The following is a 21,981-nucleotide window of genomic DNA, read 5'->3' as shown; positions in this document are numbered from 1 at the left end:
CATCAGTCAATTTGACATTAGTTTGACTTTATTGAATAATTGACAGTGTTGGACAGATAAAGCAAAGCGATTCAAGTGTTTGTGATGAATACTGAGAATAATTATTGAGGAGTTTCTTCCTCCTGCCATTCATGAGACTTCTTATCGGTATTGGTTTGAGATTCTCTTGCCGGCATAAATTCGTTTTGTGTACAACACTGCAGCAGCTTCACTTTGTCTATTCTAAAAAGGGTGTACAGTATAGTTCAGAGACCGCAATCTTGTATTTTTGTGTCAATGTTACAATGTTTTCCCAAAACCACATCTGGAATGCAAAAAGGTTCAAAAGCACAATCGAGCTGGCAACCAGAGTTGCGAATCTATGCAGGGGTCAACTGTCGTTGTAATATTACCACTACTTACAATAAATGGTCTGAAAGTTCAGGTGGGTTTGCTAACATTGTAATCATGTTTTACATTCCAAAAGGCCTAGAACAGAGCCCTGAGGGACACCAGGAGTGAACCTAAAAGAGGATTTGCAATTCATGTGTAAGTATTCACTTTTGGTTCAGCAAAAAATAAATAAATACAACCTAGCTGAGCATTTAAATACCTTCCTACCTGAGATTTATTTAAAGCATTTACCTTTGTACAAGCGGTGGGAACATTTAATAATGTTTCATATTGTCTTAAAGTTTCAGCAAGTGTTCCACATATTTGGTGCTCCAGCTGGCACCTAGGAAAGCACGCTTTCATTGCAGTTGGTAATGAACTGATGGACTCATAACGTGTCGACAGCAGTGTGCCGTGATTTGTACAAGTGTTGTTTGGACAGAATTTACAGGAGATTACAAGAAAATAGAACATAAAATAAAAGGAGAACAAGCATATTCAGTAAGCATGTGTCACTCGAGCAGAGATTGGATGTTCCCTTTTCATGTTTATAGGATTAGGCTGATTACAAATAACAGCTTATATATTATGTGTGCGTGAATCATTATTGCGGCGTTTAATCATCTCCGGATATAAAAATAAAATAAATAACACGACATGTCAAATGTATTGTATACTGGAATAAGAGTTTAAAACCTTAAAAGCAATTCCAAATTCCCTTTCACACGTATTTGTGCATTTTGTGCTGACACATTCTGCTGACTTTGGTAGAAAATATAATTTAATGACCCTGCAGCTAACTAATTATGATGTAAGAAAATTAATCCAGCACGCAACTCACTCGCAGCGAGACATTGAATTATGGTTGACACCTTGCAATTACTGGATAAAACCTAAGGGTGGCAACATTACACACAACAGAGCAAAGTTGCAGGGTTGTGTTGTCACGATTGAATCTTTTGGAACTTTCGACATGTTTTACAGCTACGATAGCGATTATGCTACTTAACTTTCGCCCGCGTGGACGCACTTAAATAGCTCCTGTAGTGTGGGCAGAACATTGAGGTGCCAGTTGGAAGTCCGGAGAAGCCACTGGAGTGTGACAGTTACTGGTTGTGGATCTCTTGTCTCAACCGGACGCCCACAGCGGTGATGAGCGCTGCCCCTTTGCCGCTGCCGTCCTCCGACAGCAGGAAGTTGACGTGGCAATGGGGGGCTAGTTCCTTAACGGTTTTGTGCATGATCCGAGAGAAGCTGTGCAGAAGAAGATAATTAATTGGGATGATGTTCAATGACTGTTTTCAAAGAGCAAAACAAAAAAGTGATTGCACGTCAAGATACACTCACTATAACAAATAGATACTAAGTAGTGGAAAGTCTTTCTTCCATCTTGTTCTCAAGAGTTGTCACAAATCATAAGAGCACGTTGAACAGGATTGACACACCAAGACATGGGGAGTGTCATCCTTAAAACAACCCCTGGCAATGACTTGCAGAACCCAGATAAAGAACAAAATGACCCCAGAAAATAATGTAGGTGTTCTACCTTATAAGGTTAAATTACAACTTCATGCAACCCTTGGACAAATACATCACATATTTGTCAAACAGGAAATAAATGTCAGTTATATATATTTGTCAAGCAGGAAATAAATGGCGGTTATATATATTTGTCAAGCAGGAAATAAATGGCGGTTATTAAATCACCAGCGCTTTCACGGCTGATTTACAATATCTTGTTTGTCCCATCGTAAAGCACAACCTTAACTCTTCCCCTGAACAATTTATGAGTGTTTTGTGCTGAATAATAATGTGAGAATGTATCTTACTGAGGATGCAGTTTATAGAGCGTGCCATCCACCCCTACAGTGATGTTCAAAAAGTCCAAGCCACGGTTTTCCCGGATCTTATCAACGACTGCTGCCATTCCTGCCCCGCAGAGCTGAGCGGCTCGATGTGACACTGCTCCACAAACCTATATAACAACAACAACAAAATCACTATCGTCATTGCATCACACAAAGCTGTGTGTAATCTCATCAGTTCTGAGAATCTTAAAAAGGCGACACATTTCCTCATGTGAAATTCCCACACAGTCGCACACAAAGCTCTTTCACAAATTACAGTTGAGCAAATGTTTTGTAAGTGCCAAGATTTCCACACAAATGTGCAGAACTGCATTTTGTTGTAAAAGCTCAGCTCAGCAGCAATAAGGTTCAAGAGTTTATTTTGATAATGCTCTCTGTCGAGGCCAGTAAGGTTGTGAAAGTTTGTGAAATGGTAGAAGTACAATGTTAAAATATCTTTTTGAATTCAAAATCGTTTTCGACTCAACATTGAACTCTGGGTATGCTTTGAGTCAAATATGAGGGGAAAGAAGGATGAATATACCATGAAGGTTTTCAATTAAAAGCATAATAATAATGATAATGCTCTCTGTTGAGGCCAGTAAGGTTGTGAAAGTTTTTGAAATGGTAGAAGTACAATGTTAAAATATCTTTTTGAATTCAAAATCGTTTTCGACTCAACATTGAACTCTGGGTATGCTTTGAGTCAAATATGAGGGGAAAGAAGGATGAATATACCATGAAGGTTTTCAATTAAAACAATAGTGGAGAGCAGAGACCTTGGCTTTAGTATTCCACTTGAAGTCGTCAGAGATGGTTAGTAGTAGTTAGCTCAAAAACATTATAGCATGAATGGTTTGTTTTAAATGACCAAAAAAGAACATTTACACATTTCCCAACAGCTTCAAATCAAGAGGGCGTAAATATTTTTTCCATTATTTGTATTCAACAATGTGACACAGCATACCTTTTTAACAATGATACTGTCATCACAAGTGCTGTCCAGTCCCAACTGTTGCAAGATGGCCCTCACTTGAAGTAACGCCAATCTGTCACTAGAGATAGACACATACACAGTTAGCAGCAGGAAAGAAAATGAACAAAGTTGAGGAATACTCATATAACTAGACATGGGCATTGGACAAAAATAAATGACTAAATTAAAACACAAAAAAGTACCTACACCTACATTGAGGTGGTTTCTTACCTCTCAATCTGAGAGAGGAATTTTGTTTCAAAGATGCCTCTGGTCTTCAGTGTTTCCGAAATTTGACCTCTGAAGAGGAAGCCCCTCTTGGTCAAATCTATTAAGATGTTCCGTACTATTTCGCCGAGGTACATACCACTACACATTTTCTCGTATCTGAAGAGTGAAAAAACACACATTATAACTGGAAAGTATTCACAGCACTTGAGTTTTCCCACTTTTTTTTTGTCTTATTCATATTCATTTTTTAATAAATGTGTACTGTATTTATGTTAAGGTGTTACCTCTGTTTTCCAGGATTGAGAGAGAAGTCATCGACAGCACGATCATACTCGGTCCTGATGTCGTCTAGGCATCCGTTATCACCAAATGCCCCCCACTCCATGTTGACACACATTCGCCCTTGGTTGGAATCTACCATCTCAATGTTTCTCATTTCCTCCATGTAACACGCATTGCTGCCGGTTCCTGCACTCAGTAGCCGAGGTGTTTTTGTTATTTGGATCATCTCATGGAAGTTGAAAGCACGAATGAAATGTATACTGACCAGCGATGAGCCCAATCTCACAGGTGGGCTCCTCGTACGCGCAGGTCATCATGGTGCCCACTGTGTCGTTGACTATAGCCACCACATCCAGGTCAAATTCCTTGAGCAGAAATATAAGGTGACATTGATACAAATGAATCAAATTAAAAGGACCTAGTGCCAATTAAATCTCCTGTACATTTAATATAGGTGTTCTGATGTTTCTATTTCCATTATTTCACCTAATGTCAGGGGACAGATTGTATTTCACCAAATTCTTCCTACCTCTCTCCTTTTAATGGCCTCTCTCAAAAGCTCCACGACATCTTCTCCTTCACAGTCTGTAGCCTTAAAGCCTTTCGTCCACGTCACCAGGATGCCCTTTGTAAACACACACTCAGAAAATGCCACCGTGTTGAGAGAACTCCAAAGGTACTCACAGCATCCAGGCGGGTCTGAAGGCAGGGGAATGAGAAGGTGAAGCCAAGAGGAAGACGAGCATTCTTCATCCCCATGTAGTCCAGGAAGTCACTTATACAATGCACAATGTGATCAAACAGCTGAAGGAGGAAAGGCGAGACGCTCGTGTTAATTGATGTGAAAATGTTGATGCTCACACGTTTACAATGTGTTCAATTTAAAGCCAAATGAGGTGGACCACATTTTTGTCATTTTAGAGGAAGCCAGACTAGATGGGAATGGAAAACGTGGGAAACCTTCAAACTCAACCACTCTGCTCCCTACGAGTGGTCAGTTAATCAAAATACAGTTTGTACAAAACTTTGCTGTGACTGCCACACGTCAAAAGGTTACAGACAGGATTACCTTGACAAACAAAGTGAAGTCACCTCCACTAATCCTAAACAGCATACCAACCAGTTCACATTGAAACAGCAAACATGTCGCTTACAAGCTTATCGTCAACCTGGCAGCTTTTCACACATCTATTTTGTCACAATCATTTGTTTGGCATAGATTGCATCAAGTTCTCACCTCCTCTCCTGTTCCCTGCATGACTTCTTGAGGAATGGCGTAAATCTTGTTGTGCATCTCCACCGATCTCTTCTTCCCAGAACGAATTTTGACCATCAGCACTCTAAAGTTGGTTCCTCCCAAATCCAAAGCCAGGAAATCGCCATTTTCTGCAGTCAGACAGAAACACAAAAGATTTTGTTTGAATAATGACAACATTGTATCAATGACATATTATGGGATGAGGAAGCTGGTCTGGCTAGGCTAAGTGTTTCGCAGACTTGTTTATAAGAAAGTCCGGTCACAACGTGTGTGTGAGCGTACACCGTGACATGACACAGCTCCTTAGGCTAAAGATAGCGCCTCCTTTTGCTCCTGCTGTTCCAAGACCTTGACCTTGGCGCTAGGCTGTTATCTCGAGTAAAATATTCTCAGACTGCCTCCATAGAGACTATAACCTTGAAAATCCCTTTCTTTTCAGCTCCGTTATTAAAACACTAAAAAAAAAAAATAATCGACATTTCTTGAAAGAAATCCGACTGTTTAATTCAGTTATAAAGTTTTTGCCAACTACTTTTGAAATTGGTTATAAAAGCAAATGAGGGATCGGATCCATATTTTCTGATATTACTCAAATACTTGTATGCATGGTGAGTGTCTAACCTGTGCCATCGGGTGTGCTGCACACAAACGTTGGCAACATTTTCACTGTGGCGGACTCCTGGGTGGCCTTCGAAAGGCCATTTTGGATCTCGGTCCTCATTCGCTGCTTGACCTGGTGAAATATACAATACTCATTTGTAAAACTGCGCACACTCCAACTAATAAAACTTAGATCCGTGTGCCCCCGGGGCCCATACCTCCAGCAGTTGATCGGTCGTCAGGCAGAACTCTGACAGAGTTTGTGCGATTTGCCTCGACTGCTCGGCAAGTCTGTAGGCCACAGCCGTCACCATGGCGGCACCTTTTCCGCTACCGCTCTCCGACAGGAGGAAGCGCACGTCAGAGTCGGGGACCAAGCGACGGACCGCCTTATGAAGACGACGTGCGTACCTGAAGTAGATTTGTCAGGAACGTTGTCATTATGAAATTCATTTACTTTTGCTTTCATGGTGTTCCACAACATTTTGTAAATCGAGTACATGCATGTTTCCATGACTCACTGTGGGTGCATCTTGTAGAGCGAGCCATCAATGCCAACAGTGGTGCGCAATCGGGCCACGCCTTTGTTCTCCTTGAGCCTCTTGAGGATGCCCGCTAGTAGTGCTGCTATCAGGTTGGCAGAGCGGACAGACACAATGGTGCAAACCTAAATGGAGCAGATGAGGAGGCCATTCAAAAATCCTGCCATCCTTTTTTTTCTAACCACTTACTAAGGGAAATTTGAAATCCAGCCCAGATGATCCAGTGCAATAAGCGGGTAGGGGTTGCACCAAGATTTATCACATGTGAATCCCACGTGAGGTAAAATGACACTAGTATAAGGGCAGGCTCCATTTTCCTATTTTGGCAACAATACCCACATGTTGAACGCCAATGCAGTCGTCATCCGAGGGCTCCACACCGAGTCTGATTAAAATCTCTTTGGCCTTGATTAATCCCTCTCTACTCCTAAACAAGACAGAGACAGAAAGAGGAAGACTGTTGTAATCCAATGAAACAGGGTGGCCCAAACTTTTTCACCTTAACAAAGGTAAAGCATTATTTCAGGAATTTTCATGAGAATAAAGATCGGGGGTTAATCTGAACAGAATTGAAAATGGCAGAACCAATCTTGGGTGATTTTGGCCTGCTTTACCGCAGCCTCTCTTATCTTTTGCTCTCTTCCTTATTCTCTCCTTTGTGATTGAAGGCTATAAAAATAAGATGACTGGGCTTTGTAGTCTGCTGATAAAAGGAATGCCTATATGAATCATGATAATAAATGCAACTTACTTCTCAATGGCTGACACGTGCTTGGTCTCAATTTTGCCTTTAGTAAGAAGCTCAGCGGTGATTCTTCCCTCAAACAGCAAACCCTCCCTGGCCATCTTGACCAGAATGAGACGAACCAGCTCGCCCATGTACAGTCCACTAACCATCTTCTCAAACCTGTAATCAAAGGAACAAATTGTAAAAAATAAAAAAAATAAAGAGAGAGAAACACTGGCATTATTGATCTGCTGATCACACAGGTTGAACTCAGTCAATGGAGCAAACTTTTCATCCCACCAAAAGATTTCTGGACAATTTTGTTTTGTTTTCATGGTGAAGAACACCCAGCAACAATAAGAGAGGATTTCTTTTGACATTTAGCATACATTTTTGCCCATATTGTGATCCATACTTCTATTGTGATGTCTTAACCTTGCAAGTGGTTGAAAAAAGAGCCTACAAGAACCAAAATGACGTACAGCTGCTTGCCGGGATTCAGAGAGCCTCGGTCAATTTCTCGGTCAAACTCGGTCCGGATGTCCTCCAACCAGCCGTCGTCTCCAAAGGCCCCCCACTCGGTGTTCACACACATCCTGCCTTCGTCGCCTTCCACCAGGTCGATGTGACGTAGCTCCTCCATGTAGCACGCGTTGGTGCCGGTTCCTAAAAGAAATATAATTAGGAAGAAATTCTAGAACGCATTCAGCTCTCGTTTGGGAACAACGTGGACACGCTGCTGATGGAATACCGATGATAACGCCGACTTCACATCGTTGATCGTCGAAGCCGCACGTCATCATCGTTCCCACGGTATCGTTCACCACAGCCATGATGTCCGCTTCATAGTCCTGGAAGACACAGAAACGACTTAATGGCGGCCCCTCACCATTACGTGCTGTAAAACTCCAGTCGAGATGAAGACGCGACTTACTCCTCGTTGTTTGATGGCTTTGTTGAGCATCTTTACGACATCCATGCCCTCTACTCCGCTCGCCTTGAAACGCTTGGTCCAAGTTAACAGAGTGCTCTGGAGACAGACAAAGCAAGGCTGTCTGTCACTCAAGCTCCTACAAAACTACAGGAAAACATCGGACGTTCCTTATTCGTACTTTGGCGCCTGTGTGTTCACAAATTTGCAAAAAAAAAAAAAAGAATTTCCACTATTTTATTATATTTTTATGACTATTTATTTAGTATGACTGACACAGCGGCCTTGGGAGATAAGGCGATGAATAAAACGGAAATTGTGCGGTGCTGTAAACGTTATATTACCTCATCAAGTTTGGTTTGCTGGCAAGGGAAGGAAAACGTAAAGCCAACTGGCAGCCTCTTGTCTTTAATGTTATGTTTTTCCATGAAGTCATCCAGACACTCTGCCACGTGGTCGAACAGCTGGAACAAAGCGGAGACGGACGGGAGTGAGAATGAAGGTGTGTGCATTTGTGCGAGTACTTGTGCGTCAACACACTCTCGCTCCGCTCCCATGCATGATGTCCTCCGGTGTGTCATAGATCTGGCTCTCCATCTGAACTGTCTGCTTCTTCTCGTGACTGACTTTGACGCGAAGGATCCTGAAGGCACTTCCTCCTAAATCCAACGCGATAAAATCTCCTTTTTCTGTAGGGAAACAAAGAAAAGGTTGTCATAGAAAAAGAGGGGATGAGTCATGAACAATAGTGAAGGAATGTAAACTGCACTGCACTCGAGAGTCTTTTTTTATTTTCCCTCTGGAATGATACAGAACATACTACTAAAAAGCACCAAGCGTCACAGTGACGTGGTAAGGAACATGTGGCGAGGGTCAGACAGATGATTCATTTGTCTGTTGAGTCATCAGCTGACTAATGGCAGCACAAAAGAAGACGTTTGCCGTCGACTTCAATTCAAAATGTGTCGAATATTTTGTTTCATTACAACATGGAAGCACTGACCCGAGCCGTCGGGGATGGAGTGTACAAATGTCGGCAGCATCTTCAGCGAGGACGTGGTGCAGGTGTCGCGGTTCAACCCGTTGACCATCTCCATGCGGAAGCGCTGCATGATGTCCAGCAGCATCTCATCAGAGAAGCGCATGGAGTACAAGTACTTGTCAATCTGATAAGACACACAAAGGCAACTGTTAATTGGAGATCACTGCATTGAAATTCAATTCTTTAGTCAATACTTTGAACAATTGAACTATTATTGAATTATAGGCCAGGTTGAATCGGAGATGGACAAAATATAGTTCAACCTTACAGACTGGAGATACATGGATTTTTTTTTTTGCTTATCATAGCCTATTACAATTTGTTTTCTTTGGATCCCCAAAGCATTTAACCCACAATCAATCGTATTTTTTTCCCCAAACTTTGATATGAAAAAAAAAAAAAGAACAGTGAAAATGAAAGTTAAAACCATGGTAATCGTTTACATAATTACAAGTGCCTAACCTTAGTGGTCAAATCTCAGAAATAAACGGAAGAGGATCCAGATTTACTGGATCTGCTAATTCCACACCCATATGCTAAATGATCTCTGATGTGAATGAATGGCACTGTTCAATCATTCCCATCCCTATTCTCTTCCAAAGAAGGAAGTGAATGCCATCAAAGCAACATTGTGACTCATTTATTGCTACCTTTTATAGACGACGTCATCGTTACAACACAGTAGCTGTAACACATCTTTCTATTGGCAGAAAACTTCCCACAGCGTTGACACATTCTGTCTGTGTCACTCACATGGTGTCGAACAGGATGTTAAACAAACTGCTGTTTCATCACGTTAGAGAATGAACAGGATCATGTCTTATCTATGTCTCGCTTCTTCGTTTTGCTTAAGATTGAAGTACCTGAGCAAAGTTCGATCCCAAAGCAACTTTTAAAACTTTGAATATATAAGATCATGGAAGTGTTATTGCTTATTTTCATTTCTCAATGTCACATTTCCTGGTTGCTTTTTGTTTTTTATGTCAACAAGGTCATGACACGATTTCTTTGTGTGTCTTGGCATGTGAAGAAATTGACAATAAAGCAGACTTTGACTTTGACAGTGTCATTGTGGTTTAGAGGAAGTGAATTTGAAATAGAAACAGACTGGATGTAGTGTGGTTAACTTACAGGAGACATTTTTTGAGAGATGTTTTTGTTCTTTATGAAATCAAACTTGACTTATGTTTAAATCCCTAATGCTAACTCCAACCTAATACTGCAGTGACATTAATAAGGTTAAAGTGCCCGTGATGACTTTTGTAAATTACAAATCTTGTGATCTTTTAATATTCCAAAATAAAATGCATATGATACAGCAATATTTAATGTAAACTGTGCAAACAAACAGTGACACTGTTTACATACAAGTGTTAAATATGGTGTGCAAGTGTTACATTCTCGGTCACATTCCCACAAGAGTCTGACATGGAAGCTTATTGAATCATTAATCCCTACCTTTCCCTTTGCCTAAATAAATAAATAGAATTGAAAGATAGACCGATTTTTCTTTTACAAATGGAGAGGCAAGATCAAAATCCCAAAGGGGAGAGGACAGGTAAGACTGGAATAGTGTAGTCAACAACACACCTTTGCCACACATCTTTGTCTACTTTATTTGGAGCTTTTGCTTGACTTTCAGGAAAGGGTCATGCTTTCTGAACAAATTGCTGCTCTTTCTTCCTCACACACCCTCCACCTGCCAACAATGACAATGACCTGCTCTCCTTCTCACAGGCTTGATTGGGGAAGTGCTGAAATCTGACACTGGTGGTTGGACGTGTGCACACACACATGCGGCCATATGCAAAACCTCTTTCCTCTTCTGTACCTTGCAATTTGACTTGGTCGTGGTGAAACAAACACACGCTCGAAACTAGAAGACACAGTCCATGAATGGCAAACTTAATTTACTACATTATAAACATTATTTGTTTATTATTACTTGAATTAGCGTGGAGTTATTTGGTGGAATGAATGAAAAGCTTTGAAGGTATGTTTGTCCTTTATTGATATCAATTAAGAAAATGTGTTGTGGTGAAAAAGAACCACAAAGAATATATTTGAAATCATTTTATCGATTTGAAATAAATGAAATATTTGGTTTTTACATTCACATTGAATGCTTTGAGATCATTGAATAGTTTGGATGGATTTTTTTTTTATTTGTGTGATGCAAAAACTATCAACGTAAAAAATGAACTCAAACTTTTAACCACACTTAGCAACATTGATGGCACATTAAGCGCTGTAGATGCAGTTTGTATGACTCTTTGCATTTTGGGGCTGGTGTGTTGAGCAGAAGGCTCACTAAAACAATCCGTGAGCTCAGGAACTACACAACACCTGGCTGCAGGAGTCTTGCAAGAGTGTCTGTAAGAGTCTGCATGGTACTTACTGTATGTCACATGGCTCAAAGCTGGCCTATTTCAGGGAGGGCGAGAGAGGACAAGAGAAAGGGAGGGAGGGAGAAAGGGAGGGAGGGAGGGAGGGAGATGCACTGCATTGCATCAGATCCCCAGTGCTGTTAATATGTTTTTACCACCGCAGGCAGTTGTTCAATAACAGCATTTACGCACAAACACACACCCATTCAGACATTGTGAGTACGAAAGAGGAATGTGACAGGCCTAAACTTTCCTACATTTATAAAGCGGTAAGGCTCGACTACAAGACAAGCTGATGACGTCATCAGTGAGCGACCTTAAAGGGTCCCCCCGGCTTCACGTGTGAATCATGGAGCACATGTTGGAGAGGAAAACGTGAATACGTTTGTTTGGATCAGGGGGAAAACAAAGATGACATGGTGTCTAATATAACACAAGGAAAAACACAAGTATGCTGGTAGCCTGGAAACACTATCTGATCAGGGTTTGCAGGAAACCTTTAGAGGAGTTTAAAAGATGGAAGGATTGAAAACAAGCTCAGTCACATTTGACCAAGAATCTAAATAAGCGGGTTGCACATTTATGGTGTCCAACTGAATTCTTTCTTCACCCACCTTGACTTCTTGCGAGGGGGGGGGCAAATGTTTGTGTTTAAGGACTTTGTTTTATTTTTAAAACAGATGAAGTAAGAATCTTAAAAGTTAACATTTTATTTTTAGGTTTTAAATTCTCATCAATTGAATTGCAATTAAAAAATAAAGTGAATTAAATGCATCAGTAGAAATATTTTTCCCAAAATTATCTTATTATAAATATTTTATATTAAATATATGACCTCATTTTAGGGGAAGAGAATCAGTGGCGGAGCTATGTGGTGGCCAATGATGGCCATGGGCACCACCAGTGCTGAGGGATACAGAATATTGATTGGGGTATTGATTTCACTGCAACACACAACCAGAGTATCCTAAAATTTCCCACACATTGCATTTGTTTATTTTAAAATGTCTCAAAATAATGCATTTGTTTATCATTTTGGTTCTCTAATTGCTATTTGATTGAGTTTATCAGTTCTGTCTGCATTTGAAGAAATAGTAGATTGTTGTATCTTTTCCCAGTCACTCTGCTTCTTATATACAAGTTAAATGAATAGCCATTGTTTAGCAGGCGGTTTTTGCCAGATTCAACATGCAAAATTGAATTGGACACCAGTGTTGGCATTGATTTAATTTAAAGGGTTGGACCCGTAATTAAAAAAATGGCAGATGCACTTTGTGCCATGTTTAACTTCTCTAATGGACAAATTGAACGAGACATCAGTGTAAAAAAAAAAAAAACATTGCAAAGCTCCAAGTTCATTCAAAGAAAGGCTTGGAAACTGTCGTTCATTTTTCACAATTTTCTGCCAAAAACTTCCAAAAGGATGTAAAAGATGGACTAAAGTCGCACAGCAATTTTGCATATTGTGCCCATCTTATAGGTACCCTAAAAAAAATATGAGCTCAGTACATTGCCCATTACATGATTGAAAACTTTTTAAAACCAAGGTAAATAATCAGGTATTATAAAAGCTATTGAATAAATGCCTAAATGCAATATCTTTTTGTTCATGTGTGCTTTCATCTTTCATTTCCTCTTCAGTACACTTTTACAATACACAACATTTAAGGAACCAGCAGTGTCAGACTTCGAGCTCAAGACTTGTCTGCCAGGTAACCGAGCCGGAGAAACAACAACTGAAATCGACACCTACATACCATGTAGTCAAACGAAATGGAGCGCCCACCTTTTTGACGTAGTCATCCTTGAGTTCAGTAAAGTAGTAGGCTAGTAGCTGCGCTGCGATCATCCTGCTTCTCCTCTTCTCTTCTCTTCTCTTCTCTTCTCTTCTCTTCTCTTCTCTTCTCTTCGCTTCTCTTCTCTTCTCTTCTCTTCTCTTCTCTCACACACACTCGCACACACACAGATGGAGGGAATCAAAGTGGGGGGGGGGGAAAGAAACCCAACCTGAACGTCTACTTCATGCAACACTAGGGGCCTGTTAATAGAAAATAGAGAGGAATAAATAGCCACAATCAAGTCGAGGCAGGTTTAAAAGTAGTCAGCTGGCTCATGGGTGGCACTTTTTGCTCAGCCGGCCGGCAAGTGAGCGAAAGCAAAGGAGCAGCAATGAGTGCGAGTGGTGAGCCAGCAACTTTGGAGGCAGAAGGCGTGACACCGCAAGAAAGACACGCCCACTAATTGACATCTGATTGGATAAGACTTGTGCATATATATCTATATTTATATCCATATGTAAATTAAACCGTTGCAGTGCTTGCGCCATATTGAATGTGGCAACTCTCACTGTTTCTCAGTCTCTTTCTAATATACAGTATATGAGAAAAAGATAGGAACATTAACTAAATAAAAAGTTAAGTCATATTTCACTATTTAATGAAAACAAAACAAAAACACGTTTTAGAACACATTTGGGCATTTTAAAGTTTTAATTGTTCTCCCATCTTGTTGAAGTTTTGCTTACAATGTCCAATGTGGGTTCTAAAGATCGTTCTTTCTTTTTGTTTTACAAAAACATTGCGCAAAAAAACAATCGGTTTCTCAATTGGTAATCAAACGTCATTATTCCCATGAGATATGGGTTTTTGTGTAAACCAGTTCATGCATCTCCAAGCAGCGCGCAAATAGCTCCACTTTGACACATACAATATGGCGGTAACTTCGCGTACCAATCTGCCACGGATGCGAGCAGAACGGATTGTGGCGGGAGACGAGTGGAGATGAGATCATGAGGAGGAGGAGGAGGTAAAGAGGGGGGCCGGTAGTGGGGTTAGGGGAAAACAAGCGTTCCAGTTCTACTTGAAAGTTGAGCTGTTAAAAGCAAAAAAAAAAAGAAAGAATAAACAACTGCCGACAAATGCAATGACTTTTTCTGCTATTGCGCAAACGGCTTATGAAACCTTTTGACCCCCAAAGCACCTTTTTAGTAGTAATTAAGAGTTGAGAGTTTTTTTCCTGACCTGGTTTGCATCTGTATATTTTCCAAACATACCATTGTGTCTATGCTCAGTTTTTTCATGTCTTTGATGTTACCAAAGCATTTTTTCGATATAGCTGTCTGTCCTTACATTTCCAAAGAGCCAGCCAGGCCACAGGGCCGTAAGAAAAATGAAGTTGGGGCAGTATTATGCAAATCATTTTGACTATTGATCATTGACTGTTGAAAGTCCCCTTGAGGAATTTTAAAGAGTATGTAAATTTCGGGTGGCCTCGTCTCGGAATTCCTGACGCAGCGAACACACTCCTGCTCAAGGACACAACCACCATGGGGGGTGGATAGTCTTTTGCTGCATCCTCTCAAACTGTCATGATGACGAGTATTTCCGTCTTAAAATGTAATGTTAACCTTTCCTCAGTACAAACACTATGCAAATTAATAAAGGGAAATTGGGCGCTGGGACAGTTTAATTCTTCACAGATTAGCTGCTGTTTCATCCCCATGAGCACGCACTTTCTCTCTCCATGCGTCTATCCGCTTTCCTCTAATCCTCAAATTTGTTGGTGTCTTCACTCTTCATGATGCAAGTGCATATTTTACAGAACCCTTATATCAGATCTCATCAGTCTAGTCGGTGGATTTTAATCCAATGCAGTCCATAAAGCATTAGATTATGCTGGATTTGTCTGGAGGAGTACAGCGGGCAAGCAGGAAACGTGACTAGACGGGCATGGATCCAGTCTGGCAGCTAAAGCAGAAGGACAGAAACAGAACAGATAGACAGACGAATAGTATTAACGTGTTGATTTTCATTTCCACGTTACCTCTTTATGATGTAGTTGTCAAGAAACAACATCCATGACAATGTGTAGGGTGTTTTTGCATACCACTAAATTATGCATGTCGGATCTGGTTATGTGGTGAGGAATGAATTTAAAGAATGGCTAACACCAGGATGTGATGAGCTTTGGTATGAAAGTAGGCTATATTAAGTTTAAATCCAGGAAATGGCATTGTTTCTCAATTTTTCATGTGGATCTCTAGTCGAGTGCCTTTCAATTCTTGAAAACATACTTGAAATGTCCCAAATGCAAATGGGGAAAACAGCATCATGCTTTGGGGTTGATTTTCTTTAGCTGGAACTGACCCAAAACCTTCAGGCTTCGATTGGAGAGGAAAAATATATAAGGAAAAGCCTACTAGAACATCGGAAAATTTTTTCGCATTCATCAGAGGCTGCCTCCCATTTAACTGGAGTTGGAATGTGATTGGTGATTTCTCAACACACCCACATCCCACTGAATTCATTTATTTTATTTTATTTTAAAGAGGGTGTGCACACTTGTCCAACAACATTATCACCCTCTTGCAGAGTTCCTTTTGCAAGTTATACAGGTTATAGGTCACACTAATGGAGCTAAACGATTTCAAAAGTACTATCCTGGTCTCATTTTTTCTTTAACAAAAACTGGTATTTGAACGGGGTGTGTAGACTTGTTATAAATAGCTCTCTTTTGGAGGGTCTGAAAAAACTGGAAAAATATTGATGAATAAAGTATTGTAGTCTTTATGATAATGATTCCATCTTCACATTTTTGGGTATGGGGGTGGTAAATAAACTTGACTTCGAGTCAAATGACTGTTATTTCCGTTGTGTCAAGGTATTTGCGTTTTTCAGTATTCTGTTAAAATCTCAGACTCAGGTTAGATAGCAGTATATGTATAATGCTGACTTTTTGTGAATGCACTCGGTAGGCACAAATGGACAATCCAGTTCTTTTCTGATGATCGTTTGCCATTGTTGACCCACAGCTAAGCTGCGTGACAGCAACAAAAAGCTTTATCCCGATTGCAAAAATGGTACATTCTGCTGGGGTCGACCAGTATCATAGCACATGCCCACAGTCTTACCAAAGTCAAGTTGCAACATGGCCAACTGCATGACACTGGGTCACAGTTTAAACTTAGAAGCATCTCTTGATATTAGTAAACCATGGGAATACTATTGATATATCCTGTGTATAAGCATATGTAGGGAATTATTATCATAAATGCTATGAAATACCATCAGTATGGCTTGGTTTAAATTCCAAATATACCTTTTCACACATTTTAAAATGTTTAAAGATTGACACTTCGAATTCATAAGTCGATAAAGCCTCAATTTCTTTCCTTTTCCCCGACAGTAAGCTTGTCATAACAAATTGCTGGTCATGAATGAACCACTTTTTGACATTTTGGCCAATGCCGCCCTCTGCTGGCAACTGGACGTAACGTCGCAACTGCCCTCAAGTCTCGCATTGTTTACATCATGTGACCAAACCCGAAAAACATACCTTGTATGCAGGCACGGGCGGATATTAGATTCTTATGGTATAATAACATGAGCAAAAAAAAAACTCTATCTATACCTGTTTTCATACAAACATGATTTTTTATTAAGGAACTATTCTAAATATTGTATTTCATAATTGCATAATTTTACTGCTCTCCATTCACTGGTTGAGGGGTGAAAATATACTTTTATAAATACATTGTTAGAAGTGTGACGTCCGCAGGTTTCTTATCTAATAAAGGCTTACACATCTATTTTCTATTGGGTAGGGGAACATTAAAAAAAAAAAAAACTTCAGTCCAGCCCACCTGCTGTCCTAGATGATGGTTCATTTTCTCTTTTTCCTCTTACTGTCTTTGTTGCCATTTTTGTTAATTTTAAGATCCAATTCACTCTGATTGGTAGACTCCTTTTTTTGTCCTTTCGACCACTCCCTCTGCAACTGTTGCAACATCTCGGACGTCAAGAGTCCATCTCGCACCAGGCGGTTTGTCAGTGAGCTGTCCACGGCCTGTCCCGAGCGTCTCAAAGTGCTCGGACTTCTTCGAACTCCTGATGAAGGGCTACCGGTGGCGCCGGTTTGGTCACTATTTTTCTGCATCTGGAGCGGGCCAGTGATGGCCGGATTTGTGGCTCGGATGAGACGGGTGATGTTCCGGACACCCTCTTGGATGGTGGTGTCCAATTCCTGTTGAATTTCTCGCACCAAGGCAGTATCAGGAAACATTTCCATGAAACGGTAACTAGACGAGAAGCAACATAGAGGATTAGCGTGATGAAGGAAATATCAAAACGTTCATGAAATAATAACATGGTGCGATTTAATCTATAGTCTAAAATCCTTGACAAATAATACATGGTCAATGATGCTGAGAGCTTCCCAACATGACCTCCATCATCCACTAAATTACCTTAACCAGAGGTAAAGATCCAACACGTCGTGAACAGCTTCCAGGTGAACCAGGTCTTTTATGTTTTTGGGTGGAGCCAGAGGCCAGTTGATATGGCGACAAACCCAATCGAAGGTCAAGGGTTCGTCTCGGCTGAACTGCCGGGCGAACTGAGAGAGAAACAGGAAGGAGAATCAGAGGCGTGACAGTAAAGATTTTCACTTGACAATAACACTTTGGGGGATTGAAAGGGATCTGTGTGCTTATGTTTTGATAGACAACTCAGTGTTGCCATATTCCCCTTCAAACCAGAAAAATACTTTGGCAAATCCCCATAAAGCAGAAGTCCATTGCCCGTGCTTACCTTTAAGAAAGACGTGCACACAAAAGGCTGCTTCTTGTTGATGGGAGCCGTGCAGAAAACATAGCGAGACCTCAAGTTGAGGGGGATGTGCTGAATCATGTCTGCCAGGAACTTAAAGTCGTCAATGTTGCAGACAAAATACAGACCGTCCACTTGGGAGAGGCTCACAAAAATGTCCTGTTTAAAAGAGAAAGAGGAAAATAAAAAAATCTGATCTCAAAAAAACTAAAAGTCAATTTCAGCTCATGCTTTAGTAGTTACTTACAACAAGGTTAGAGAGAGTAGCATCAGGTAGATGATAAGCAAACATCTCAATCTGCTCTGCGGTGGGGTGAAGACCTGCAGTCTGAGAAGAAACACAGTCTTATTGTAACTTTAGTATGGAGACTAAAAATAAGAATAAAGATTATTTCTCAACCTCAATGGGCTCCACTCTGTGACTAAGTATCTCCTTCAGGACTGGAAGATCATCTCTGTGCATGGTGGTAACCTGCCCCTCTTTGAACTTGGAGGAGTACCTGGAGGAAAAGACAATGCGGAAAATCAAACAAAATCAACAGCATAAAAAAACGAGACTGACCTTCCAGCTCGCCCGGCAATCTGGAGAGCCTGTGACGTGCTGATGGTCTCCATTTGCTTCTCCCCTTTTTCGTTGACGTTGGGCTTCACCAGACTGTTGAAGATGATGCGTTTGATGCTCCTGGAGGGAAGAAAACGGTGGGCTAAAATCTTGTCGTCTTTTCGTAATTTGCGGGAACAAACAGAATGAATGAACACGCTCACAAATTAAGGCCCATTCCGATTGCATCCGTTGCTACCAAGATTTTGCAGGGGTCATCGGGGTCGTTGAACTTCTTGGCCTGAGAGAGTTTGGTGCCTGAAAAATGCGGCTTAATCTTAGCGAAACTGTTTTCGAACTCAACATGATTTCTTTTGTCTTGACGATGCACTTTGAGATAAAGCAAAGTGTCTCAGACAGGTGTACTCACCTGGAGGTAAACTTCCATAAATGACAGCACATTCCTGCCCTCTGGCTTCAATCTGCCTGCTTATGGAGTAGATGTCGTTTTTACTGAAGCACACGATGCAATCGCCTGCTCTCAGGTTGTCCAGAGACTCCACGGCGCTGTTCAGGATGGAGAATGGCGTTAAGCGCTCGTAGGTGTGGACCTGGAGAGAGAGAGAGAGAGAGAGACACTTGAGTGGGCAGACTGTACAAAACCAAAGCCAGTATGTATGAAAAGTTATTTTGACATCTCTCAGCATATAACGTGCAGCTTTTTTATTGGCTCTTGTTAGATTTTGAAGATGTCCGGTGAATGGATACAGTAAATACGACTCACCTCCACTTCCTCTCCAGTGGTGTACATCAGCTCTCGGACAAATTCAATGGCAGCAGGTTCCCCGCACACATGAATCTCCTCCGCACAGAGACCTGTGCGCACACATCACTCATAGCCCTAAATAAACGTGGCACGGAGTAGTGTTAAGAACAACAAGCATTTGAAAACTCAACTGAACCCTTATCGTGGTCATTTTGTATTTGAAGTGCCCGAGTAATGTTGATGGAAATAATGCATAGGATGGTTCGGGGATATTTTTGTGTGTTTTGTGCACGTTTCTTTTGTGCACGCATGCTTTGTATGTGTGTGTGACTAATGTTGACATTTTGTTAACAGAAATAATGAATCATTCACAGGCCGGTTAAGGTTTCCATGTGTGTTTTTTGCGCTTGTGTGTGTGCTTTCGTGGCTGTATTTTCATGCGTGCGTGTTGGCGAGACCAACCTAGCAGAGCTCTGGTCCAGGCCCAGCCACGCGAAAGATCCCTGATCATTTGAATTTCATCAATCACAGCCACTTCATCTATAAAACAATAAATACAGTGACTTGATTAAACTTACATTTTGATGTAATCAGGAGAAGTTAGTAATTCATTTATGGAATTAAAAAAATTATTGTGTTAAAGCAATTCTGTTCATTTTAAATGAGCAAAAAAGTCATCTCAAGCAAAAAAAAATAAATCCATGGGTAATTCTCAAGCGAAAAAAAATAAATCCATGGGTAATGTGGCACTGTGCACACACGCAACGCACTCACATGGTGTTGTGACGCTGCACATTTCGATTGTGCAGGCCACATGAGCAGACACTCGACCTTCACTGTCCACAAATGTCCTCTCCTCACCAGTCACCAAGTCACAAGGCACACCCTGAGAACAGACAAACAAATGATATTGAGACCACACCGCAGTCTTAATCCATGAATTTACCAAACAGAGGAATCTATACGTACCGCCTCGTTGCTCTTCTCGAAGATCTCATGGGCGAGAAGTTTGAGGGGTCCGCAGTAGACCCCTGACTTTGCAGCCAAGTAGCGTTGGATGGCGTGGTAGGTTTTGCCGCTGTTGGTGGGGCCAGCGTGAAAGATTACCTTCCTCTGGATGGCTCGGGCCTCCGGGTACCTCAAGAACACACGTGTTCAGTGCAACTCAATTAAAACTGACGAAAACTTCAATTGAAAGTTTAATAAAAATGTGAAACTTTATGAGGGTGAAATATTTCAAGATTGTTTTTCATTTAGATGATTATAGCTCATACTTTTCTTCAAAATGACAACATTAATCGGTTTGCCCCTCACTGTGTGTATGGTGTATGTTTACCAGTTGGCAGGAACTCTGAGGTCGGAGATCTTCCTCAGGTCATCCATACATTCGAGCATGGGAAATATCTGCTTGGCGTGTCGCATAAAGTATGGGTAGATGTCATCGATGTGACCTTGGGGTAAACAGCACCCAAAAAAATTAATCACCGTAGTATTTTTTCATTCCTTCCATCCATTTTCTAGAGATATATATATATTTGATATTTTGGGGGACAAACCTGCTCCGCAACAAATGTCGCTGAGAATAATGTGCAGATCGGCAGGTAGTGATGTCACCTCCAAGATATATTTCCTAAAGTTGATAAAGGCCTGGTGGAAGAGTCGTGCTGCATAAACACAGAAAGTCTTTCACTTTCACCGTAAATAAAAGTGTTAAATAAGTTAAATTAATATGAACATATTATGCAGATTCATTCTGCTTGGGAAAAGTCAATGTTTTACAACAGACTGATCTTAGCATTCTATTGAGTAGTCTTTGGGTCTCTTTAAAGCAAATTAGGGATAATTTGACAGATTAATAAAATGACGTCAAATTCAATACAAGGGTTTTATTCTCACCATCCAGTCCATTTTCTGCAGCCAGCTTCTGCATCTCTTTCCTCTTGTAAAACCGGTTCACAATTTTCAAAAGTTCATCTAAAAAAAGAACACAAAACGCAAATACACTTCAAAAATTGAGCCAATGTGTTTGACAGCTTGTACAGTCCATACCAAAGTTTTTTTTTGTATCAAGAGCCATTCGGTGTTTGTTGCATTAATTTAGGCATTTATTTCCAAAATTTGGTTCATTAAAAAAAATCTTAACATAGCTAATACATATTGGTTCATCTTTTTGAGTTCATCTTGAGTTTATTTACTTTTATCCAGAGGCTGGGTCAGCTCCGCTCCCACAGTCCCTTCAGCAGCCCGGTCAGTCTTCAGCGTGAGAGGAACAAAAAGAGATGTGTCCGGAGGTTTGGAGGATGAAGAACAATTTCTGCTGCTAACCACGGCACACATCGGGTGCTCTCTATGCAACGAAACAGAGCGAGAAGACGCATGACAGCTACGACTAGCTGTTCGAACATGGCGACGAAGCCGAGAAAACATATAGAAACACCGGTTCACCGACATCGTTTATTTCCAGCCTATCTTATTTACACTGCCCAACTGGGACTGCGAAAATGCACGACGTTAACGAGACGCCATAAGTCTTAAGTCTTATGAAAACAGACCGCTAACACGACCAGAGGACACATTTCTCTTCCTGCTATGCGCCAACGTGGGACAGGACCACTTTACGCTTAGCTGTCTATAAAGATGCCTGTGTTAGAAATAGTGACAAATGAGCTTATCAAATATTTGTCGAAGAAAAATACTTATGTTTGTGACCTTACATTTAAGAAATATATTTTTGGACAAAGTAAAATGGCTGTGTATTTTCAAGGTTACAAATAATTGGCGATGTCTAAATTGGAATATCTAGTCACTTCCCGTGGATTTTGCATATTTAATGAGCCGGCCTTCAGCCAAGCCAATTGGATGATTACTACGACT

The 21,981-nt window shown here is 40.8% G+C and overlaps 2 protein-coding genes across 5 annotated transcripts in view; both read right to left on the bottom strand.

Annotated features, from left to right (window-relative positions):
* Positions 1-6: 6 nt before the first annotated feature.
* Positions 7-21,981, bottom strand: part of LOC119120331 (hexokinase-1-like) — a 30,131-nt gene continuing 8,156 nt past the window's right edge. For 2 of the 4 annotated variants that reach the window (XM_037247124.1, XM_037247127.1), the window contains exons 2-22: positions 12,982-13,069; positions 8,770-8,932; positions 8,307-8,455; positions 8,111-8,230; positions 7,770-7,865; positions 7,587-7,686; positions 7,318-7,501; positions 6,860-7,015; positions 6,448-6,535; positions 6,088-6,233; positions 5,785-5,977; positions 5,588-5,699; positions 4,946-5,094; positions 4,393-4,512; positions 4,238-4,333; positions 3,974-4,073; positions 3,711-3,894; positions 3,427-3,582; positions 3,187-3,274; positions 2,202-2,347; positions 7-1,626 (exon numbers count right to left, since the gene is read on the bottom strand). In XM_037247124.1, the coding sequence (XP_037103019.1) occupies positions 1,479-1,626; positions 2,202-2,347; positions 3,187-3,274; positions 3,427-3,582; positions 3,711-3,894; positions 3,974-4,073; positions 4,238-4,333; positions 4,393-4,512; positions 4,946-5,094; positions 5,588-5,699; positions 5,785-5,977; positions 6,088-6,233; positions 6,448-6,535; positions 6,860-7,015; positions 7,318-7,501; positions 7,587-7,686; positions 7,770-7,865; positions 8,111-8,230; positions 8,307-8,455; positions 8,770-8,932; positions 12,982-13,044 (2,757 nt within the window). In that variant the 5' untranslated portion in view covers positions 13,045-13,069 and the 3' untranslated portion in view covers positions 7-1,478. Of the gene's footprint in view, positions 1,627-2,201; positions 2,348-3,186; positions 3,275-3,426; positions 3,583-3,710; positions 3,895-3,973; positions 4,074-4,237; positions 4,334-4,392; positions 4,513-4,945; positions 5,095-5,587; positions 5,700-5,784; positions 5,978-6,087; positions 6,234-6,447; positions 6,536-6,859; positions 7,016-7,317; positions 7,502-7,586; positions 7,687-7,769; positions 7,866-8,110; positions 8,231-8,306; positions 8,456-8,769; positions 8,933-12,981; positions 13,074-13,138; positions 13,382-21,981 lie in introns of those variants that run through there. The other 2 variants (XM_037247126.1, XM_037247125.1) reach the window with 2 other exon arrangements.
* Positions 14,603-21,709, bottom strand: supv3l1 (SUV3-like helicase). Its single transcript, XM_037247129.1, has 17 exons — positions 21,303-21,709; positions 21,004-21,081; positions 20,664-20,771; positions 20,444-20,558; positions 20,077-20,245; positions 19,882-19,993; positions 19,570-19,647; positions 19,126-19,217; positions 18,772-18,952; positions 18,566-18,659; positions 18,363-18,482; positions 18,201-18,300; positions 18,048-18,128; positions 17,783-17,959; positions 17,440-17,588; positions 16,837-17,271; positions 14,603-14,941 (listed from the first exon to the last, which is right to left on the bottom strand). The coding sequence occupies exons 1-16, from the start codon at positions 21,556-21,558 to the stop codon at positions 16,857-16,859; spliced, it is 2,325 nt and encodes a 774-aa protein (XP_037103024.1). The 5' UTR covers positions 21,559-21,709; the 3' UTR covers positions 14,603-14,941; positions 16,837-16,856.

Source organism: Syngnathus acus, chromosome 3 (genome assembly GCF_901709675.1).
Source record: "Syngnathus acus chromosome 3, fSynAcu1.2, whole genome shotgun sequence".
Lineage (NCBI taxonomy): Eukaryota > Metazoa > Chordata > Actinopteri > Syngnathiformes > Syngnathidae > Syngnathus > Syngnathus acus.
Note: the sequence above shows the minus strand (reverse complement) of the source record. Positions and strands in the feature narration are given on the sequence as shown.